This window comes from Nelumbo nucifera, chromosome 4 (genome assembly GCF_055504915.1).
Source record: "Nelumbo nucifera cultivar China Antique chromosome 4, China Antique-T2T, whole genome shotgun sequence".
Taxonomy (NCBI): Eukaryota; Viridiplantae; Streptophyta; class Magnoliopsida; order Proteales; family Nelumbonaceae; genus Nelumbo; species Nelumbo nucifera.
Window position 1 is genome coordinate 54962080 of NC_142652.1, and position 21991 is coordinate 54984070.

A 21991-nucleotide genomic window follows, 5' to 3' on the forward strand; every position below is an offset into this window, starting at 1 on the left:
CTGCCTTATTGTCATAGTAGAGAGGCATTAGGCTGTCAACATTAAAGCCCCAACTCTCCTAGTAAGCTCTTAATCCAAAGCACCTTTGCAACCCCATGTGCCGTGGCTCTGTATTCTACTTCAGCACTTGATCTTGCAACTGCACTTTGCTTATTTCTCCTTCAAGTCACTGGGTTTCCACCTAGAAAGGTGCAATGCCTAACAGTAGACTTTCTATCATCCACACCTATCCAATCTGTATCCATATAAGCTTCCACTATTAGGTGACCATGGTTTTTGAACAACAACCCAGCCCTTAAATTTCTTCACATACCTAAGTACCCTTTCTGCAACTTTCAAGTGTGGTACTTTTGGAGAGTGCATAAACTGGCTCAAGACTCCCACAACATATGCAATATCAGGGCGTGCCATTGACAAGTACAAAACCTTCTCACCAACCTTTGGAACTGTTTCACATCCTTTAGAGGTTCACCATCATAGTCACCCAGTCTATGATTCATATCAATAGAGGTATTGGCTGGTTTTGCACCTATTTTCCGTGTCTTTCAAGAGGTCTAAGATGTACTTCCTTTGAAACACGAAGATACCCTTTTTTTGAATGGGCAATCTCAATCCCAAGAAAGTACCATAGAGGTCCTAGATCCTTTACTTTGAATTGAGTGGCTAAAAATTCCTTCAACTTCTGTATCCCAGAGTTCTAATCACTTGTAATTATAATATTATCTACATTGACTATCAATATTGCAACCTTTCCCTAATTCCTCTTGATAAAGAGAGTATGATCAACTTGGCATTTTCTGAAGCGAATCTGCTAAACAACCATAATGGAACTTACTAAACCAAGCTCTAGGAGGTTGCTTCAACCCATATAGAGATTTTTTCAGTCTACATACCTCCTCCTCTCAATCACTATTCAAGAAAGCAATTTTGATATCAAATTGATGCAACTCCCAATCAAGATTAGGAACTAGAGATAGGATGACACAAATAGTATTCATCTTTGCAACTGGTGCAAAGGTATTGACGTAATCAATGCCATACACCTGTGTGTAGCCTTTTGTCACCAACCTTGCCTTATACCTTTCTACTGTCACATCCATTTTGTGCTTCACTAAAATACCTATAATGGGTAATCCATTTACACCATACTAGCTTCTTCCCCTTTGGAAGATCCACCAACTCCCAGGTATTATTCTTATGGAGGGCATTAATTTCTTCCTTTATAGCATCTTCCCATTCAAGGTAAGACAAAGCCTCTGCAACACTTTTAGGGATGGGGATACTATCAATGGCAAACAGGAAGGCACAATAATAGGGTGAAATGTGATCATAAGACAGTGGGTAATGAGGTGTTTAGTGGTGCATGACCTAACACCCTTTGTATGGGCAATGGGAATGTCAAGGTCATCCACACGGTTATCAATAGTAATGGGAAGTATTGCATGACCTGACATCCTTTCTATATTCAATGGGAATGTCAAGGTCATCCACACAATTATCAATAGCAATGGGAACAGAAGAATCAACAGGGATGAGAGTACCTAGTTGAGGACTTGCCTCTTGAGAATTTGATGGTATTGGATGCACAGTATCTAGGAGGCTAGGAGCTCCACATCCTTAGAACTTTGATGATCTCTGCGACGCTTAAGAAGAAAAACACAAAAAGGAGTAGGATCTGGGATGGAAGGAAGATGAACTGGCTGAGCTTGCTTCTCTACACAACTCTCCCTCTAAGGAGAAGCGAGATAGAAAGGCTTAGACACTTATAACCCTTCTAAGTAGAAGGATGCCCAAGGAAAATACAAGAAATAGACTTAGGGTCCAACTTGCCACGAGAAGAGGACAAATCATGAACAAAGGACTGACACCCAAAAACTCTAATAGGGATGGAGAACAAAGGGGACTGAGAATAAAGTAGTTGATGTGGGGCCTTATAATTTAACACTCTGGAGGGCATACAATTAACAAGATAGGCATCAACAAGTACAACATCCATCCAAAAACTTTTAGGAACATTCATGTGCAACATCATACCACGAGCCACTTCAAGAAGGTGACAACTTTTTCCTTCTACAACACCATTTTGTTGTGATGTCTTTACACAAGAGCTATAGTACAGGGATCCATGTGATGCAAAAAAATTAGTTTGATCACCACAGAAGTATTCTTTTGCATTATCAGATTGAAATATCTGAACCTCCACATGAAACTATGTAAACACCATTTGCTAGAAATCTTTTACAATTTTTGGAACTTTATCTCTGGTTCACATAGGAAATATCCACGTGTAACGAGAAAAATCATCAACTAAACTTATAAAATATCTGTATCCACCCTCAGAGATTATAGCAGTGGGTCCCCAAACATTAGAGTGCACAATATGAAAAGGAAATTATGATCTTTTATTATTGGAAGAAAAAGAGTTTCTACAAAGTTTACTAAGTTGACATGTTTGACACAGAAAGTTGGACGTTAAACAAGACTTGAACAAGCTAGGAAACAAATACTTTAGCAATTCAAAAGAAACATGATCCAAAAAATTGTGCCTCCAAAACACCTGACTCTTATTATCTTGACTCAATTGACTACTTGAGTCGGATGTAGAAACCGAGAGATTAGCTTATTCTCAAGAATGTAAAGGTCATCCACCATGCTTCATCTATCAATCGTCTTCATGGAGGTTAGGTCCTGAAAAACACATGAACAAGGAGAGGAAGTTACATTGCAATTATAGAGTGAGTGATACTACTAACAGAAAGCAAGTTCAAGGAAGCTTAGGAACATGTAACACATTAGAAAGGGTCAAGGCCATGGGGGAGAGATATTGATCCCTGACCTGTAATGGAAGAGAACGAACAATTTACAAGTCTCACTTTATCCCTCCTAGACAAGAGGCTATAGGACTGGAATAAATAACACTTACTGGTTTTGTGATTGGAGGCCTCTGAGTCAATAATCTAGGGAGAATCAAGGGTGGAAGTAGAAACATGGAAAGCAGAGGCTGCATTACTTGTTGTAGATGCAAAAGAAGTGGAGGGAGTATGGCCCCAAGGAGGATATCATTAACTCTTTGAGGGATCATCTAGAATCCTATGGTAGGGCACTGTGTAAGATAGAAGATCCATCTGACGCAGTGCCCTACCTTAGGATTCTAGGTGATCCCTAAAAGAGTTAATGATATCCTCCTTAGGGTCAGAACCAGTCTGATGCTCTTGAGAATTACTAGTAGTTATACTTCCAGTCTAAGAGTCATTGGCCGCCACATTTGCTGCATTGTATTTCTTTTGTCCTTGCCCCCCTTATTCGCTCCTAGTTCTTAGTTTCAGACTTGGGCTTCCCAACAAGATCCCAACAAGTTTCCCATGTGTGTCTAGCACGACAGCAATGGGTTCATCATCACAACTTATCCTTGTCATCGTTCCTCTTATAATTTTTTCACACCATTATTACTACCCTTCACTGCTAGAGCAATCTGCTGCTCCCTCTTAGCTATAACCATCACTCCTACTCCCCTATGACTGTATAATGGCATATACTTCTTGAACTGGTGGGAGATCTCTACTATCCAAAACCTGAACTCAGAGAGGCTCATACACTAGATTTAGACCTAGTTGGAAAGCAAAAATTCTCTGTTGAGAAACCAAGTTCTTGTAAGCCTTTTGCATCATCATCGTCGTTCTTCTACTCCATAATTTGGTAGTGGTTCAACTCCTTCCAAACCGAGGTAAGGGCTGAATAGTAAGCAGACAAGCTATGATTGCCCTGCTTACAGGTGATGATTCATCCTGTAACTAATAAATCTTGGCATAAAGCCTTTGTTCAGAATAGGTAGATTTTGCCTGCTCCAAAATCTCACTTGATGTATCAGCCCGCATGAAATTCTTCCTCACCTCCTGTTCCACAGCAACAAGAAGCCAGGATGTAACCATACTATTCTTCTAGTCCCACCTATCATAAAGCCTCACCTAGCTGTAACATAAAGTCTCACACCCTTGGACCATTCCAAATAGTTTAACCCATTCAGAGTAATGGACATTAGGAAAACTCATGCTGTCAAGCCCCATACTGAAATTCCTTGAGAAGAAATACCCCTGGACGAAGCTGAATCTTCACTTGCCATTGCAGTGATCACCCACACTAACGATTTATCACAAAGAACAGGTCTGAAACCCTAGCTGAACCCAGGGGAACTGCTGTAACTGTTAACTCTCAGGCCACACAGCCCCAATGCACCATAAACAAACCACTACCAACCCACAGAATACATCTGGTAGTGACAGACAGTAACTACTTGCTGAACCAGGACTCTACAATACACTGCAGCACCATAAACCAGCATACACCTTGTGGAAACCCTCCTCACAGCATTGTATGTCACTGAAACCAACTAATCTTGGTACTAGTACCAAGAAAAAGGAGGGGAACCCGTAGAGACAGTAGCCTAAACCAGTCCAATGTAGGTTTTATCCCTTTACAGTCCAAAAAAAGGAAAAAAAAAACGCAGGGAGAAGAGAAGTTGATCTGCAATCTTCTACTGCCCAGATCACTAGATCACAGCTCTGGTACGATGTTTTCACTTGGATTCAGTAGGAGAGTAGAAGAGGAAGAGGAGAGAAGAGAGGATAAAGATGGGAAAGCCACAAATCTGGGCTGGCGGTACCCACAATGATATTTATAGATATGCAAGAGAGCAAACATAATAAAAAAATAAGAATTACAAAATACAAATATACCTCTGTGGCACTAACTAATAATAAGACAGAAAAAATAAGACTAGTAATGGACTGAAAACATTGACACTCTTTAATAGACCCAAATTAGCAACTTCCAATTCTATTTGGGCTCCAATTCCTTGTATTTAATCTTAAAACAAAAGGTAGAAACTTTCTTTTCAAATTAAGACACTGTAACTTTCTAGTTCTAAGACTCCAGATTTTTTTAAATAGTAAGTCATCTTTTACTATAAATGGTAATGATGACAGACAATTACTATAAATAACAATGATGGGAATTACTCAATGTTTTAAAACAGGCATAGTTCAGAACGTAAGAGGCATAAGCCTCCTGAACACAAGGAGGCTTATGCCTCGTTAAGAAAAATGAAGAAGCATAGCACTAGTTGAAAGGGGGGGGGGTTACAAGCATCTAGTGTTGTATTGATTACATACCACATCTGTCTATTATGGGTATCATAAGAAAGTTCAGGTGTTACAGTTGTCATAGGAACATTCAAGCTTTGTAGGCTGTATAAGTTCATATTTCTAGTATGCTTCATATTGACAAGTCATTATATGAACTGCAAAAGGAAGTTTTGTGAGGCTTAGGTGTTCAGGTGGATTATTAGGAACAAGTTTCTGTTAAGCCACTTCCTTCGGAAGGTTAACTTTACTTGTGGAGTTAGCCATAATTTTCAGAAAACTGTAGCTTCCCTCCCCCACCCCTCCTAACTCTGTTTCTTATCTTAAAAAAAAAAAAAAAGAAATACTACGTGGCATGCATAGCTTCATTTTAAGTGCTTGTTTTCTGCTTTCTACTAGTTTTTTTAAATGTTTTCTTTACCTGTTAAATTAAGATATCTAGTTGGTTCCCATTACCGTATATGGACTACGAATTGAAATATGCAATTCCTTTATGAAAATTCCTTCTATCTTGCTTCCATGTCTTTAGAAATGCATTTGTACATCTGTTGATCTGCTGAAGCTTTTGATTATGTGCCCTGCAGAAATATTAAAAATTAACTCTTGTTTTTGTTCTCCATGTACTGTACAGAGAGGGTGCCCTCCGTCTGCTGAAAAAGAAACAGTATCCGTGAGTGATGAGGATGTTATTTCAGATCTAATGGAAGTACATGATCAGTTTGTAGGATCTATGCAGTCTCGGTTAACCAAACTACAGGTGATTTCAGACAGAAAATCTATAGATCTTCAGCTTTGTTGCTTGTTAGGATTATTAATATATGTTTTTATCTACTTTTTAACTTCTTATTCTGATTAAATTACTCCACCATACGGTTTTTTGGCATGGCAAGTAGAGTGAGGAGAAAGTTTTTTACATTCTTTCTGGAAGGAGAGAAAATAATAGAGTTGCCCATGCTTACTTGCAACCTTCTTGTCCTCTGTTTATGACCCCCTTGCTCGTATGCTAAGTCTTTGATGTCTAGCTTTACTTTGTATCAATTATATGTCTGTCCATTAGCCCATATATCTATGTGCTCATGCCTTATATTATATTATAAAAGGTCCTTGTATTGGTTTTCATCATTATTGCAAAGTAGTTGGTATTATATAGTTATCTTATAAAAGGCCATCACCCTGTAATGGTCCCAACTATCTGCAGTCTTGGGAATGGTAGACTGTAGACTGGACAAGATACTAACCTTCAGCATTTGCACAAAGTGGCCACTGTCAGGCCAACTCACATTCTCATTCAAGCATGAGATTTTACCATTAAACCAAGCAATGCCCCCTATCATATAATTCTCCTTATAAATTATAGAAAATTATAAAGTTTTAACATTGCCACTTATGCGAATAGATTTTGTAGCCACCATGTCTCATTTCATCAATCCTAAACAGTATTTATAGTATTGCTATTATTGACTCAGTCATCCATCTAGTAGATGGTGAAGGTACTTGATCCCATCCTCTTTGCTTAAATATTTTAAGTTTTTCTCTCTACAATGCCCTATTCCAGATAAATATCCTTTGAGAAAAAACAAAACAGCCCCCACATAAACAAGCACCTTAAAGCCATAACAAAGCATCCTCAGCAGGTTAACAGTTCCCACACCACGCTGCTCCCCCCTTATAAAATCTGTCTCTTTCTCAATCTCCTTAGTCACAAATAATTTTTCCTGTCTCCTTTGCTTTTGAATTCCTTGGGTTACGTTCCACATTACCCTTGTAGATGCAATATATGGATAAATTTAGAATGTTTTAACATATTGAACCATGCCTTTTGGTTTACCAAAAGAAACTGCTAAAATTGAATGTCTCATTAAACCATCATATACAAAGAGCAAATCTCTTTGGCATGATGTTCAGTTTGGTGAGAGATTGTGTCATTCATGTCTTCCAGATAGAGATTGCATCATTCATGTCTTATCAGTTTGCAGTGGATAAAGAAGCTGTTGTGTCTGAATTTCATGAAGGAAATGCACTTTGGATCCCAAGATTAAGAAGCTTAAATGATTGGGAGGTGAAGTCTCTTGCCAGAATGTTGGCTACTTTGTAAAGGATGTAGCCTGCAGCTAATGGGGAAGATGAAAGGATCTAGAGAGCAAAACAGGTGGAACCTTCATGATGAAATCTTTTGCAAAGGCTCTTAGAGAAGCTTCTTTCAACAAGCTTTTTGTGGAATCCCCATGTACCATTCTTTCCACCAACTTTATGTGGAATCCTCATGTACCGTAAAAAGTGGCATTTTTACGTGGATTACATATAGACACAGAATCCTTATCATCAAATTTCTAAGGATGACCCTCTATGCAACCCATGCAATCAAGAAGCTGAAAGTGTGCCTTGCTTGTTCCACTGTCACTTTGCCAACAAAGCTTGGGACACTCAAAGCTTCTAAGGATGTCCCTCTATGCAACCCATGCAGTCAAGAAGCTGAAAGTGTGCTTTGCTTGTTTTACTGTTGCTACGCATACAGAGCTTGGGGCACACAATGTTTCCAGTTTCAGATCATCTGGAGTTGCACCATGTTGCATTTAAATCTGATCAAAGTATGGCACTGCAAGAGGGGAGATATTCTTTGGAGTTTGGAATCCCCTTCCAATTGCCATTTGTTGGTCTTCCGTCAAGTGGATTTCAATAGGTTTAAATTTCATCTCTGATGGAATGATTATTGGTATTTAGAGCCCATACATTCTCTCAATGCTTATACTTGTGAATGTTTTAATAGGTACTGCGTACTGTTTAGAATCTACTTTATCTATCTCAATAGAAAAAAGAAGGAATCTTATCCACTACAAGACTGTGTATACATGTATATGGATAGACAATAGACAGGATGGGACCAAGCATGTTAACCCTGCAGAATTGAAGGCTTGTCAAAATTTTATTTTCAATTATTCAACATAGAAAGTTTAATTGAATTTAAATAGAAAAGCGAGAAATTGCAGACTTGATGTAGATGACTGGGTGTAGCAGGGAAAAACTGAGGCATTCAAGGACTGATTATGAAATGGTCTGATCTAATATCTTTGAGAATCCTATGGAAGATAGGATTGATTTAGGCAGGATGGAGAAAGTTCTACTGATTAGTTTAAGGTGCCAACCAGTCGGTCGGTTAGGTCTCCTGCTGGTCGTAGTGGAGACTTGGGATTGAATCCCACCTGCACCTGGGTTGGGGAGGTTATGGGTTGGGGGATGGACTACCCCCCGTTATGTAGCCCTTCAAAAGAAATAAAAAAAAAGTTATACTTATTAGCAAAGGCTGACAAAAAATATAGACAGAGAAGAATACACTTGCTGGTCTGAGATTTCTGAGAAGAGAATAGAAATTCTAGCAATAAGAACTCGAAAGTTAGAATTTAGAAAGGAAAAGAATGATATTGCTGTGATAGAAGAGATAACAGAAATGAGAATGGAAGAATCTATTTTTCTGTTGCTGAAGACCAGCAGAAAAATAGAGCACTAGAAGAAGGGGGGGGGGGGGGAGGATTGCACTTCATGTAGAAATGAGTTGAAAACTACTTTTGTTTCATTTTAGTTCTGCTTGGCAATTACTTGAGGTCAGCCTTTTTAATAGGTCAGCCCTTATTCTTTTTTTTTTTATTGATCAATTGCTAGCCCTTATTCCTGGTTACAAATATCGATGATATTTGGCGATATATCCCCGAAATATCCCCATTTTCTAGGTGGTGATAAGAAATCTTCCAGGAATCTTTTTTTTCCCAAATGTCCCCAATAGTTTGCCAGTATGTTGGCGATATTTCAGATTTCATTGATAAAATATTAGAATATTATTAACATTTTTGCAAGGTGCCAACCAGCTGGTTGGTAAGGTCTCCTGCTGGTTGTAGCAGAGACTTGGGATCGCATCCCACCTGCACCGGGTTGGGGGGTTGTGAGTTGGGAGATGGGCTACTCCCCGTTGTGTAGCCCTTCAAAAGATATTAAAAAACATTATTAATTTTTTTCAATATTTAATTAAAACCATCATAATTTTTTTAAAATATATTCCTAAAAGAACCAACAGGGAATTGGTGATTAGATAATTGGCTTACTACTTTGATAAGATTCATTAAGCTACTATAATTCAAAAGAAAAAGAAAAATACATATAACTACAAAAGAGTATTTTCAATCAAATTTAAACATAATAACAATAAAGACAACTTGAAATGGCAAATAATTGGCATATAAAAAGAAGAGAAGATGATTTATCAAAAAAAGAAGAGATGGCTAAAGACCAAAAGGGAGACAAAGAGAAACATACCTATTACAGTCTCTTAATTTTTCCTATGTGATTTATATAGTTCTTTGCTATGGTTTTGAGCCTTAATTGTGCAATTACACTTCTTCTAATTATCTCTTGAAGGTTTGCTAAGTAATTTTATATTTCTAGAAAACTTACCTGATTTTTTAGATTTTCCAAATATCTTTTAAAATTAGTGAAATATCTCCGGAATTTCTCCAACTCTACATGGCAAAATGTTTCATCAATATCAAAATTATAAACCATGCCCTTATTCTTGACTAAATTGGACTCCTAAAAACAAAAAACAAAGCAAAACACCTACGGTTATGTGGACCAACCAACTTGACAAGTAGACATTTGACTTGCAACTCTTTTAAGACCACATTCTTAATTTACTGACACCTAAAGAATAAATTTGAAACTAAAATCAACTCAAAAATTGATTCACATCCTAATTTTAATATGAAGTTATTCTTTTTTATGAAGATCATAGATGATTACTAGTAAAAGATGGTTGTTGATTGCTATGGAATAATGGAACCTAAGGATTTACCCTAGGATTCATGGTTTTGTTTAAAAAAATCCATTGCAACTAGGTGACGAGGTGCCCCCTTGTTGCCTAGCCTTGCCTTGATGTCTTGAAATTCCAAACCATTTTCTCTATTTTGAAGCTAATATCTGTGTTGAGGCATCCTCTAGAAGTCAACTGGTTTAAATGGACTGCAGCAGAAGCCTCATGAGTCCCATACAAAGAAAAATGAATCTTTCTTTGGAACAACTCCAGTTGCAGAAAAACTCCTTTTCGTAATCACCTATATTAAGGACTGATTGCATATAAATCAAATTAAATCTTTCAATATCAAAGGTTATATTGCATTGAAGATGATGTCAATTATCACCATTTTGGGAAGCATAAGAGATGTTTTGATGTTTTCTGATTTATTGAAGGAAGCGTTATTCTATGGTTAATTTGGGGAGCGATTAATTGGGTCTTTACAACATGAGTTTTTTGATTTTCTTGTGGATGATGTGATAAAGAGGTGGCAAGAGGTTTTGATATCTTCCACCAAGAGGCTGGTTTGAGTCTCATATTGGTCCCCTTCTCATGGAGTTGTTAAGTTAAATTTTGATGGCTGCTGTCATATCTGGAAAAGTCAAGCATTTTTTTTTTTTTTTATCAATAACAGTAAGCTTTATTAATGATGTGAAACTTTGTGAAATTTTAATTACAATAGGGGGAGATAAAATGTCTTAACTCCCCACCAACAGAATGCAAGGGAAGAACATTAGAAATTAGCCCAAAACAGAGATTCCCTAGTCACCTCTTGCTTGGCTAACCCATCGGGCAATTGAGTTAGCATTTCTCTTCACCCAGCTGTACTTCACCTCTATGTCCCTACTCAGCCATTTGAATTTTTTCCTTTCATTTCTATAGCTCCACAAACCACTGCTGTCTCCCTTTAGCCATCTAATCACCACCTCTGAGTCACCTTCAAGGACCAAACACCTGATGTTCAAATCTCTTGCTCTTTGGATTCCTTCCAGAACTGCAAGAATCTCAGCCCTAAGGGAGTCATCTTCTTCAATTGGGCCTGAAAACATGGCAGAAATAATCCCATCTTCATTCCTAAACACTCCCCCAATCCCAGAAGGCCCTGGGTTCCTTAAGCTACTACCATCAAAATTCAGTTTTATGAATCCAGAGGGAGGGGACCAAGAGGGGCTAGGAGTCTGGAAAAGTCAAGCATCAGTTGGGCAAAGACAGTGGTGATCTTTTATATGTTTTCTTAGGCTTGCTTGGTCATGGAATTGCTATTTCAGTAGAAATTCTTGCCTTATTGCAGGCATTGAAATTAATGTACTCATTGGATCCCAAGGACTAGAAGTGGGGGAAATTGAAAATTGTTATCTGATTTGAATCACTTTGATTGGGACCTATTTCTCTACTTCTTACATTCCTTTAATTTAATTTTTTTCAAGGGTCTTTTATTTTAAAACCTTACTAGAATAAGATTTATTTAGGCTATTTAAGATCTACTAGAATGGTTTTTGAGTTTATTTTCAAACATGTGTAGGTTAGCGAGCCATAACTTTTGTGTTGGGACTGTCAAATCAAACTTGATTATACCATATTGAGCTTCTAGTGTTTTTTGGTAATAAAATAAAATTTATTAACAGAAAAATAAAACGATACAAGGAAGGTGGCTAGAGGTCACCTAAGAGAAGAAGAAAAACAGACTTCAAATCCCACCCAACCCTCCCTGGCTAACACCATCAACCCAAGAAAAGCAACATTAGTTCTAGTTTTCCTTCCATAGAAAATGTAGACAACACCCTAAACTGTACAAAACTGACCCTCTAGTAGTTGATCATCATGACAGCACGCTCCAACAAAACACCCAGCCCCAATTACATAAAAAAGGCCAGGATCCCATAAGACAAGGTGCCAATGAAACATGATATTCACCAACCACCAAAAAAGCCTGATCTGGAGTTATCTACTTCTTTACGATCCTCCTAGGCTTCAAAGCTTCTTGTTTGGCCCGATCCCAAAAATACCCTTTTTCAATCTTGCAAAGACATTTGATACCAAATGTATAAGTTGTAAGATTTGTTGTGTTAAGTACATATATGGTATATATGGATTCAAAGTGAAGTAAGTCACTTTTTTATGTTTGTTTAAGCTTTTCATGTGATATATCTTTAATTTTTTACATTCTATTGAAAGCAGAAATAATCTTTTGATTTATGACAAAGTTCATTATTCAATTTGAATTTGATTAAACATTTTCTATGATTTATAATATAATTATGATTTTCCGAACACTGGTCTATGATGAATATTTCATTCATCTGGATCAGGAGATCAACTAATGAAGTAGACAGAGCGAGATCTTTGGCTGGCAGACAGTTACATAAAAGGGGCCTTTAAGCCCTTTAAGCCTGTTAAGCCCTTTAAGCCTTAAGGACTGATTTGATTTATTTGTAATGCAACAAATTAATGTGGTTGGAGAGTCTTCTATGAAGATTGGGGCAGGCCTACTTGTTATGCTTCATTTTCTTACTTGTCATCTCTTATTATACTATCATTATTAATTTTTCTCTTGATTATTAATTACTGATCCAAGAAAATTATCATATTCAAAATTAGACTTGAATGATCATGGGTTGGGAAAGGCTACAGATATCGGTTGTATAGTAAATGAAAAAAGTTTATAGGATAAAAAATCATTAAGTGATCATATATTTCATTTTGGCTGGGTTCATTTATGTGTCTTTTATGTTGTACTTTGGAATCCTTTAGAAGTCATCGGAGGGATCCCAACTCCCAGTTGCAAGTTCACGCATCTTCCACTACACCCATGTATGATTGGTTGTAATTTTTTAAAGCCTAACCCAGAGATCAAGCTGTTTCTCTCTGAGTGACTAACAGTTCAAAATTCTGGTTGAATGGGTCAGACTGTTATACAACAGATTGGTCTAGACCATTAGATTAGCATATTAAGTTACCGGTACCTGTTAACCCTATTCATATTTAAGGCTAGATTATTGATCAAAAAAAAATATTTAAGGTTAGATTAGAGAGTATGAAAGAGAGAGTCAGAGATGGCTGAAGAGGTGGTGGTGGCAGTGCTTATGCTGACTGAAAGAGAGATGACTGACAACAGTAAGATGGCAGATCCTCCATCAGAAATCACATTTTACTGATCTCATCAGCTGGTGAAGGGAGGAGAAAGCCTGCAGTAGTGGTTTTGGTGGCGGCAGGAAATTAGATCTGCCATTGGTCATTGACTCAGCAGGCAAGAAGAAGAAGAAGATACTACTGCCATACCTTTTCAATTTGCAAGTTTATACTCCTCATAGAAGCTTTGTGGCATCACTTAGTTGTGCTGAAGTGTCATTTTCCAAGTCATAATCAGTCATGAAGAAGCAGTCCCTTTCCCTATTTTCTCTCCTCTTGTTTGTTTTTTACTTCGTTTTTTTGAAAATAAGTACTATTCTCTATTGTTACCATCAACCATTCAAATGGCTGATGAACAAAGTTGTCAAATTCTTTTTATGCACTCTCACTTGTGTTTTTTTATACTTAAATTATTTATATTTTTTTTCATCGAGTGTTAATGAATTGTTAGTAAAATTTTTCAGACTTCTCCCTTTTGTTGTTAATAGTTGTTCCAGTTTTTATTTTATTCTCTGTATTCTTGACTATAATTAATCTGTATCATTCTTTGACCTTTCATTAAGCAATTCTATATATTTCCTAATATTTTCTCAGTATTTCCTCATTTTTCTCATATTTCCCAAAATTCTAGCAGAATTTACCAAATGTCCCCACATTTTCCGATTTCTTCATCCTGCATGGTGAAATTTATTATATAATCAAAATCTTGACTCATATTTGCACCGTTGACTTAATAGCAGCAATGGTATATAAATTTTGCAGGTAGTCCGCAGGTATTGGGAAAGGAATGATGTTAAGGGAGCCATTAGCGCAATGGATAAGATGTCTGATCATGCTGTATGTATATTACTGATCCAGGTTATGGGCATTATTTTTTGAAACTGTCTTGATAATTTAATTGCCTTCTGTGGAATGCAGGTCGTTGCTGATGTAATCAGCATTTTAGCAGAAAAAATGGATATGGTCACATTGGAAATTTGCGCATGCCTCCTGCCCCTCCTCACAGGTCTTCTGGAAAGCAACTTTGATAGGTAAGATCTTTGCAGAATCATGATGGGCAATTTTTTTTTCTTTATTTTTTGCTAGGAAAAATTTCTTTTATTTTAAAATTTTAGCAAGTGGATTCATCAAAAAAGAAAAAATGAACAAGTGTGGGATATACTATCTTGGGGTGGCTGATTACAAGTGCTCTAATTTCATACATGAAATAGCATAATTTCTCATAAGTAGGTTGAAATGCCAATTTGATGACCATAGATCATAATTTCAGGCATTTAGGCATTTCTATGGAGATGCTGCTGAAACTAGTCAGAACTTTTGGTTCTGTGATCCATTCAACATTATCAGCTTCTTCGTCTGTTGGTGTGGATATCCAGGCAGAACAGAGGTTTGTTTGGCTTCATTTTTATCTATGGTTTTTGTTTTCTCATGTTTTGTAAAAATTTATTTACTGCGATGGTGGGTGTTGTGTTTTAATTGGCATCAGGCTGGAACGTTGTAATGTCTGTTTTATTGAGCTCCAAAAGGTCAAGCGCAGCTTGCCTTCACTTGTGAGGTGAGTATCTTATTCATTTGTTCACCCTTTGTTCTAATTTTTATTCATGCCATAGTTTCCATCTTCTATTCTTTGCACAGAAGAGGAGGCTCGGTTGCAAAGTCTGCACAGGAGTTGAATCTAGTTCTTCAAGAGGTTTCATGAGCAAAATAGCCAACACTATACAGATGGTGGCAATTTGATTGGATAAGCTATTGTTGGCTTGTTGCGTTGAAGGAGCAAGCTTGTGCATTTTAAAGCTCTAAGCGCTCCATGCAGCATCCAATTGTTTTCCTCCTCCCGTCTTGTCTGACCCTGTGTATACATGTTAAGATGGGTCCTTAACTGCTACTGGAACAAACACCAATGCTAATGGACAGTTGTACATGGCGTGTCGTTTGGCAGACACCAGGGTCTGGCTGAGAGGAATCCATGCCAGGTGATAACTCTAACCCCACATCCTTTTCTGGTTCTTCCAGCAACATATTGTTTTGTAATTTTGCGCTGCACGAGTAAAAAGCCTGTGTCAGTTTCATGATTATATATTATAGAAATGTACGTGTCAAACAAAATGGAATATTTGCATTTGGACTTCATTTCTTGGTTGAAGTCCTGAAAGGGCAATGAGAGATTTATGCAAATGGTACTTGTATTCACCACCCCCCTGGGGGAAGATAATTCAGTGCATTGTTGTTTAAATCAAGGCTAGAGCAATGTAGATCCCCCCCCCCCCCCCCCTCTTTTCCCAGCCAACCCACGCACACGAATACGAAGAATGGAAAGCGTTCAGACCAGCACCTGGAGTTGGGTTAAAGCCAAGTCAACAAAGCCCAAAGGCAGAGGCAGTGCATAATCTGATTATTATCTAGAGCTCAGTTTGGAAGGAGTGTAAATACAAATATGTAGAATGCAAAACTTTGTATTTAGTATTATTTTTGTATGTATTTGTACTGTACATATTTGTATTTGTACTCCTTCCAAACTGAGCTTAGGCTGCATTTGGTAAGAGTGCAAATGCAGAACTGAAGTCACTTTCAACTCTCCAGTTCAGTTTTGCAGATGTCTGGGAAGAATGTGTTTTTGTACTGAAAGTGAGTAAATTTGTTTATCCAGCCATTTTTGCATTCAAAATGTGAGCAAATTTTGCTTCCAAACCTTGCACTTAAAGTTGGTCAATGCAAAGTAGCTGGTTCCAGCCTTGAGATTCATGTGTGCACCCATCACTATGAATCAAGACAGTAAAAAATTTTCAATGCAACACTGAACCAGGTTTTGAAAAAAAATTGCGCCCTTGTTAAACGTAGTCTGGTCTATAAATTCAATGCCATGTTAATTTTAAAACCCAGTTTATGGTTTCTGCTTTTGCTGAAGCCCGTGCACATCAAATCATCAATCAATTTGAATGCTCCTTTGGTATGGTTTATGGTCATTCTCGAGAACTCCGGTGTAAGTGAATTTAAAATGATAAATTCCAATTTAAATGCGACACCAGACAGTTTAAAAAGCAATTCTACCTGATCCATGAAGATCCCATTGAATTTAATAACTACTATATTTTTCATTCCAGATCTGCAGTTGATGAAATAGAAATCACAAAAAAAAAATAGTTTAACATGACTATTAGAGATGGAGCATATTTCCACATGAGCACGGATTCCAAGTTCTCGCAAATTAAGAGACTTTAGAAACAGGAACTAGCAACTGAAATTAATTCATAAATATTTCATCGGAAAATATATACTCTTCAAATATCATGAATTATGAATACAGAAAGGCTTACGAGCTGTTTGTGATGTGATTAAACATTTGAACTGAATGGCTTATTCCTTTGTTTTTGGGAAATTGTCTAGAACTTATCAAGAATTTTCAGCATTTTTCTTAAACTCACCACAACTTTTCAAAATGTCTAGAACTCACCATGTCACTAACTTGACGTTAAACAGACTAATGAGCATTAATATATAACCATTTTAACATTCATAGAAAAATATAAAATATATACAAAATAAATTAACGGGTGTTAATATATTACCATTTTAATATTTAGACATGAAAAAGGAAAAGTTCAAACAAATATTTTCAAGAAACAAAATCAGAAGATGTAAAAATATTTTCAAAAATATACTAATGGGTGTTAATGTATTACAAAAAATATTGAAATTGCAAAGGAAAATTGTAGAAAATAACACCAAAAGTTTATAGATTGTAGAAAATAGAAAAATGTAAAAAAAACAATATAAAAAACATTAGAAATTATAACAAAACATTAAAAATGTAAAAAAAAAACAAAAAAAAATTGAAAACTGAAAAGACCATTTTTTCTTTAACTCACCATTCAAGGGTAATTTGGTCATGAAAATTGTTATTTATGCTGACATGGATACCTTTGTTAAGAAGCATTAATGGTACACTAATGGAAGGTGAGTTTTGGAAAATAAAAGCTTACTGACATGGTGAGTTAAAAAGTTGTAGTGGGTTTAAGAGGAATGTTGAAAACTCAATGTGAGTTTTAGACAATTTCCCTTTGTTTTTTGTTTTTTGTGAACAGAGTTATCAAGGTTCTGAGCTCCTTAATGATTTCAACTAAAATTGGGTTTATTAAATACACTTGTGTATCATTAAGGTTCTGTTTGGGAAGAATACAAATACAAATTTCCGTCATTCATGAAAATGGCGGCAATTGTATTTGCTCTGAACATATTTGTATTTGCACTCCTCCCAAATGGAGTCTTTTGTTACAACCTGATTTCCTCAGGCCCAAATCATGTGATACTCTCTGAGCAATGTAAGCCTATATCTTCCTAGAGTTGTAATGTGGGCGCACGAACCATTTTTGCGGGCACGAGTCCCCCAAGAAGGAAGTTATTTTATTTTTTACCAAGTAAAGACGACATAAAGTTACAAATAATAAAAAACACAAACACAACAAAATAGACGATATATTGAAAAGAAAAATCTAAAAAAGTTTATTTCATTTGAATTTAATATATACAATTGATTTGATCAATTGATCATATATTCATATATGAAATAATAAAATTAAATTGAAAAAATTACAATGGGAATGGAAAAAATCACAAATAACTTTCAAATATAATTGAAAATCAAAATTTTCAATAATGTTAAAACTATTATACAATTATGGAATATTAAAAACTGGCTTCAATATTTTCTTTGAGTTCTACCTCCTTTTCCATCTTGATCTACATCATCTAGTGAATTATCAGTTGATGTGTCATATCCTCCTTGATCTTGCATTTTATCCTCTACATCTAGCCAATTTTTCATGCATATGCACATTTTCAGACTTTTACCATTCATAGTGCTTCTCTTGTGATCCAATGCCTTGGTACCTGCATTAAAACATGATTCTTATGAAATTGTAAATGTCAAAAGAGTTAGTAGATCATGTGACATGGTGGCAAAAACATGATAATTTTCTCATGTTCTTTCTACTAGGTTAAAATATCAAAATTTTCTAATTGCTCACTTTTTGAAAAATCTATAATATTAGATTGCAAATGAAATGAACTTAATAAAGAAGCAATTGATCATTGCATGCTTTGTTTATTATTGACCAAACTTTGTCTATTGCATTACCGCCACCACTTTTAGATAGTGTGCATGTACAAGTTCTGTTTCCAAATGTTTTTAATTCATATAAATTATACATTTTGTTAGAAAAACAATAAGAAATATGGCTATAGCACAATAGTTAGACAAGGTTTCCAATGGCAGAATAGATCCAAAACTTACAAATAAATATCAACTAATAACAGGAAGATAGATCAACTTATTAGTAATAGCTGAGTTACGCAAGGTTTAAAATATTGATACAGGCCAATAAGCCTTTTTTTTCTTTTTTTTTTTCTTTTTTGAATTTGGTTCAGAGGGGTCGGTTTAAAGCTCGTCTACCCTTCGAGCCACTATCTGACCTGAAACACCCCCCTGTAGGGGTGTATCAGGAAGGCTTTGATATGATATGTATTGGCTGATAATACATATCGAAATTTTGAACCTTGGAGTCACGACAAGTGTTCGCTTTCCTAAAAACCAATTTCGTTGCTTCTTAGAGAATATCTTATCCGTGTAGAAGGTTTTTGACCGTCAGCCTCTAGAATACAATAGCTCTTACCCTTGGCGTTGTATACACTAACAACCCAAATCAACTAACCAATATGTTATGTATGTCCAAAATGGTTCAATAGAGTAAAACCAATGTAGCAAAGAGTAAACTTGAAGAACAGAGGCTAAGGATGTTTATAGTTCAAAACAGAATTGAAAAGCTCACAACCAAACAGAACATCTCCGAATAGTCGTGGAACTTCTCCCATGATTAGGAGAGTGGAGCAGTTACAAAAATATAGTGAAACAATCCTTGGAAACATTGTGAAGACTTTGGGAGGAATCTTGTTAGAGGTAAATTAGAGAAACATGCGTACCATAGAGCTTCGAGTGGCACAGATAAAACCAGAAAACTTAACCTAATCAATTAAAATATCCTCAAATGGTGTCTAGTATTGAGTTTGGTTGGCCTCAAGAGCTAAAGCGTCTCTTTGGGGAAGACGAGCTAAGGTTGAAGATGATGATGAGGTGGAAGGTTGGAGTACATGTGGCACTTGGGGAATGGAGGAGAGTGGTGATGTGCAGGAAAAGGAATAGTCTTAGGGGGAACAACAAGTGGGCAGGCCCTCTTATGTTGCTGTGGCAAGAAGGAGAGGTAGCCTGGTTAGAGTTAGCCGAGCTTCTATATATGAACCAACAGGGTGAGAGATGGAACCGGATAAAAACCGAATTGACCCACATAACAACTTAAATGATCACATGGGTTGGGGAAACAAGGGAGAGCTTGTAGATGGGGAATTCCCGTCTATCTTTGTCTAAAACAAAGAGGAATATTGTTGAGAAGGGGAAGCAAGACAGTGTTTAAGCAAAGAAGGTCAAGGGAGCTTGTTGCAATGAATTCCTCAAAAAGATTTAGGGGAAAACAATGTGGTTCAACGTTTAGCAAATTGCCCAAACCCACGGTATGTGAGGGATTGAATGGAGGATAGGGAGGAAGAAGATGAAGGATAGATTGATTATAGTGCAGAGGAGGATAATGGTGAGGAAAGCTTAGATGGTGCATCATGCTTAGGAAGTGAGGGAGATGTACAATTCCATGAAAAGGAAAATAGGGAGACTCCAGACTTGGAATTTCTATTTCAAGACAATATGGAAGGAGAACAAGTGGACGTGTTGGCTCAGATAGGCAAGACAGACAAAGTTAATGGAATAAAGCACCATCACACAATGTTGGGGAGGGAAATCTATGCTCAAGAATAGACCAGTCCAAACCAAGTTTTCTTTCTATGCAAGATGCCGAGAGGGAAGTAACCCAAGCTATCCAAAAGCGGATTGGGAATACACCATAGAGGGATTAACAAATGGGTAAGAAAAGAGATCCTTCTGTTGCCAAAGTGATGGGCTTGTTTTCTCACCAATCCAAAGAGACAGAAAGTATTCATGCCTCAAAACAGGGAATGACAACTACCTTCCTTTTTTTCACCTCCCCCCTTCTTCCACTCCTCGGCTAAACCCAGGTAATCTTATCATTTCCGGTTTTGTTACTGATGAGTGCTCTATGTCTCTTGTTCTAGATTCCCTTCCCATCCCGGAGCCGAAGGCCCATGACAGAAGATACACGGAAAATGCAATGGGAGGTAGAGGAGGAACCAAAGGGGGGGATGAGTATGAATAAAAGATTTTGAGAAATCATTGACAAAATAGTGGGTGAATACGAAAAAAATGAACTACAAAGGCAGGATGCACATGGAACAGGAAAGGAAAATAGTGAGGAGAGAGAGGTAAGAAATGAAGAGGTGAATAGGACAGGAGAGCCAGATAATTTCATTACAATTGACTCTATAGTATAATTTATGGAAAAGTTGGGATGTAAACTGAAGAACATGATCTAAAAGTCTTTTTACAAAAAAAGAATGATGAATGTAAGACCAAGAAAGGAAATTAAGTGAAGTTGAGAGATTAAAAAGAGAGGTAGAGGGAGATAGAATTTTGCTATGAAAGGGGAAAGGAGGAAAATGGGTAAAATATATTCTAGTTGTAGGAAGGGATTGAGTGGTAAGGTTAAAACGAGAGTTCTAAGTTGGAATGTGAGGGGATTAGGGAATGCAAGAAAAAGAACAACAATTAAAGATGTGATTAAGAGGACTAATCCAGATGTAGTGCTAATTTAGGAGTTTAAATGGATGGAATTTGACAATATATGGGCAAAGTGTATGGAGAGCTAGGGGGATTAAGTGGGTGGATGCTCCCTCTTACAGATCCTTAAAAAGGATAGTGACATTATGGAAAGAAGATGTACTAGTAAGGATGGAGGAACTAAAAGGTAATTATTCAATCTCTCAAGGTGCTAAGAAATGTATATGGCCCCAATAATTATAGGGAGAGAGAAAATGTGGAAATAATTGGGTGATATCATGGGATTGTGGGAAGGACCATGGTGTGTGGGAGGGAATTTTGATGTAGCCAGGTTTTTAGAAGAAACCAACAACCTTAAGCAAGGGGTGACCACAAGTATGAATAGATTTAACCTTTTTGTGAATGCTTTTGAACTTAAAGAGACCCTTCTCCTACACAATAATTTTACTTTGTACAACCTCCAGTTAAATCCAATATGCTCTAAGTTAGATAGAATTTCTATTTTTGATTGATTGGGAAGAACATTAGGGGAATATAACTTTGAGGGCACTTCCTAAGCTTAACTTAGATAATTGGCCCATAGCGAATTTTAAGGAAGATTTAAGGAGTGGTGGGACCACCCCCTTCACATGTGAGAACATGTGGTTGCTCCTTCTAGGCTTTATCAAGAAGATCAGAGTGTGGTGGGAGTAATGCTATTCCTCAATGAATTGGAAAGGTATGAGATTTCATAAGAAACCCCAATACTTAAAACTTAGGATTAAAGAGTGAATCTATTGGAGAAATCGGGGCGTATTATATTGTATCTTTGAAAGGTAGATACGAGGGAAGCAAGGAAATTGGGTATTGCATATCTTTTCATCCGTGCCGGTACCATATCGTACCAATACGGGGGAGTATCAACCATTTCAGTGTCGTAATGATCGATATGCTACCGATACGCCCCCAAAATGATACAAGCAGAGATTAAAAACTAGGAACAGGTGATAGAAGGCTTCTTTCTCCCAAAAAGAGCCTTCTCCCCCTCCCAAACCAGTCCAAATATCTGATATTTCCCATATTGCTAGTTCTACAAAAAAACAATAACAACAAAAACACATCAAACGTGAAGATTTGGGAAGATTTTTAAGTTTTGGAAAATATTGCGAA

The 21991-nt window shown here is 36.8% G+C and overlaps 1 protein-coding gene across 1 annotated transcript in view; it reads left to right on the forward strand.

Annotated features, from left to right (window-relative positions):
- Positions 1–15340, forward strand: part of LOC104610121 (katanin p80 WD40 repeat-containing subunit B1 homolog KTN80.3) — a 30032-nt gene extending 14692 nt beyond the window's left edge. The window contains exons 14-19 of the mRNA XM_010276604.2: positions 5770–5895; positions 13870–13944; positions 14026–14138; positions 14378–14494; positions 14594–14662; positions 14743–15340. Coding sequence (XP_010274906.1) covers positions 5770–5895; positions 13870–13944; positions 14026–14138; positions 14378–14494; positions 14594–14662; positions 14743–14806 — 564 coding nt within the window. The 3' untranslated portion in view covers positions 14807–15340. The remainder of the gene's footprint in view (positions 1–5769; positions 5896–13869; positions 13945–14025; positions 14139–14377; positions 14495–14593; positions 14663–14742) is intronic.
- Positions 15341–21991: the final 6651 nt, after the last annotated feature.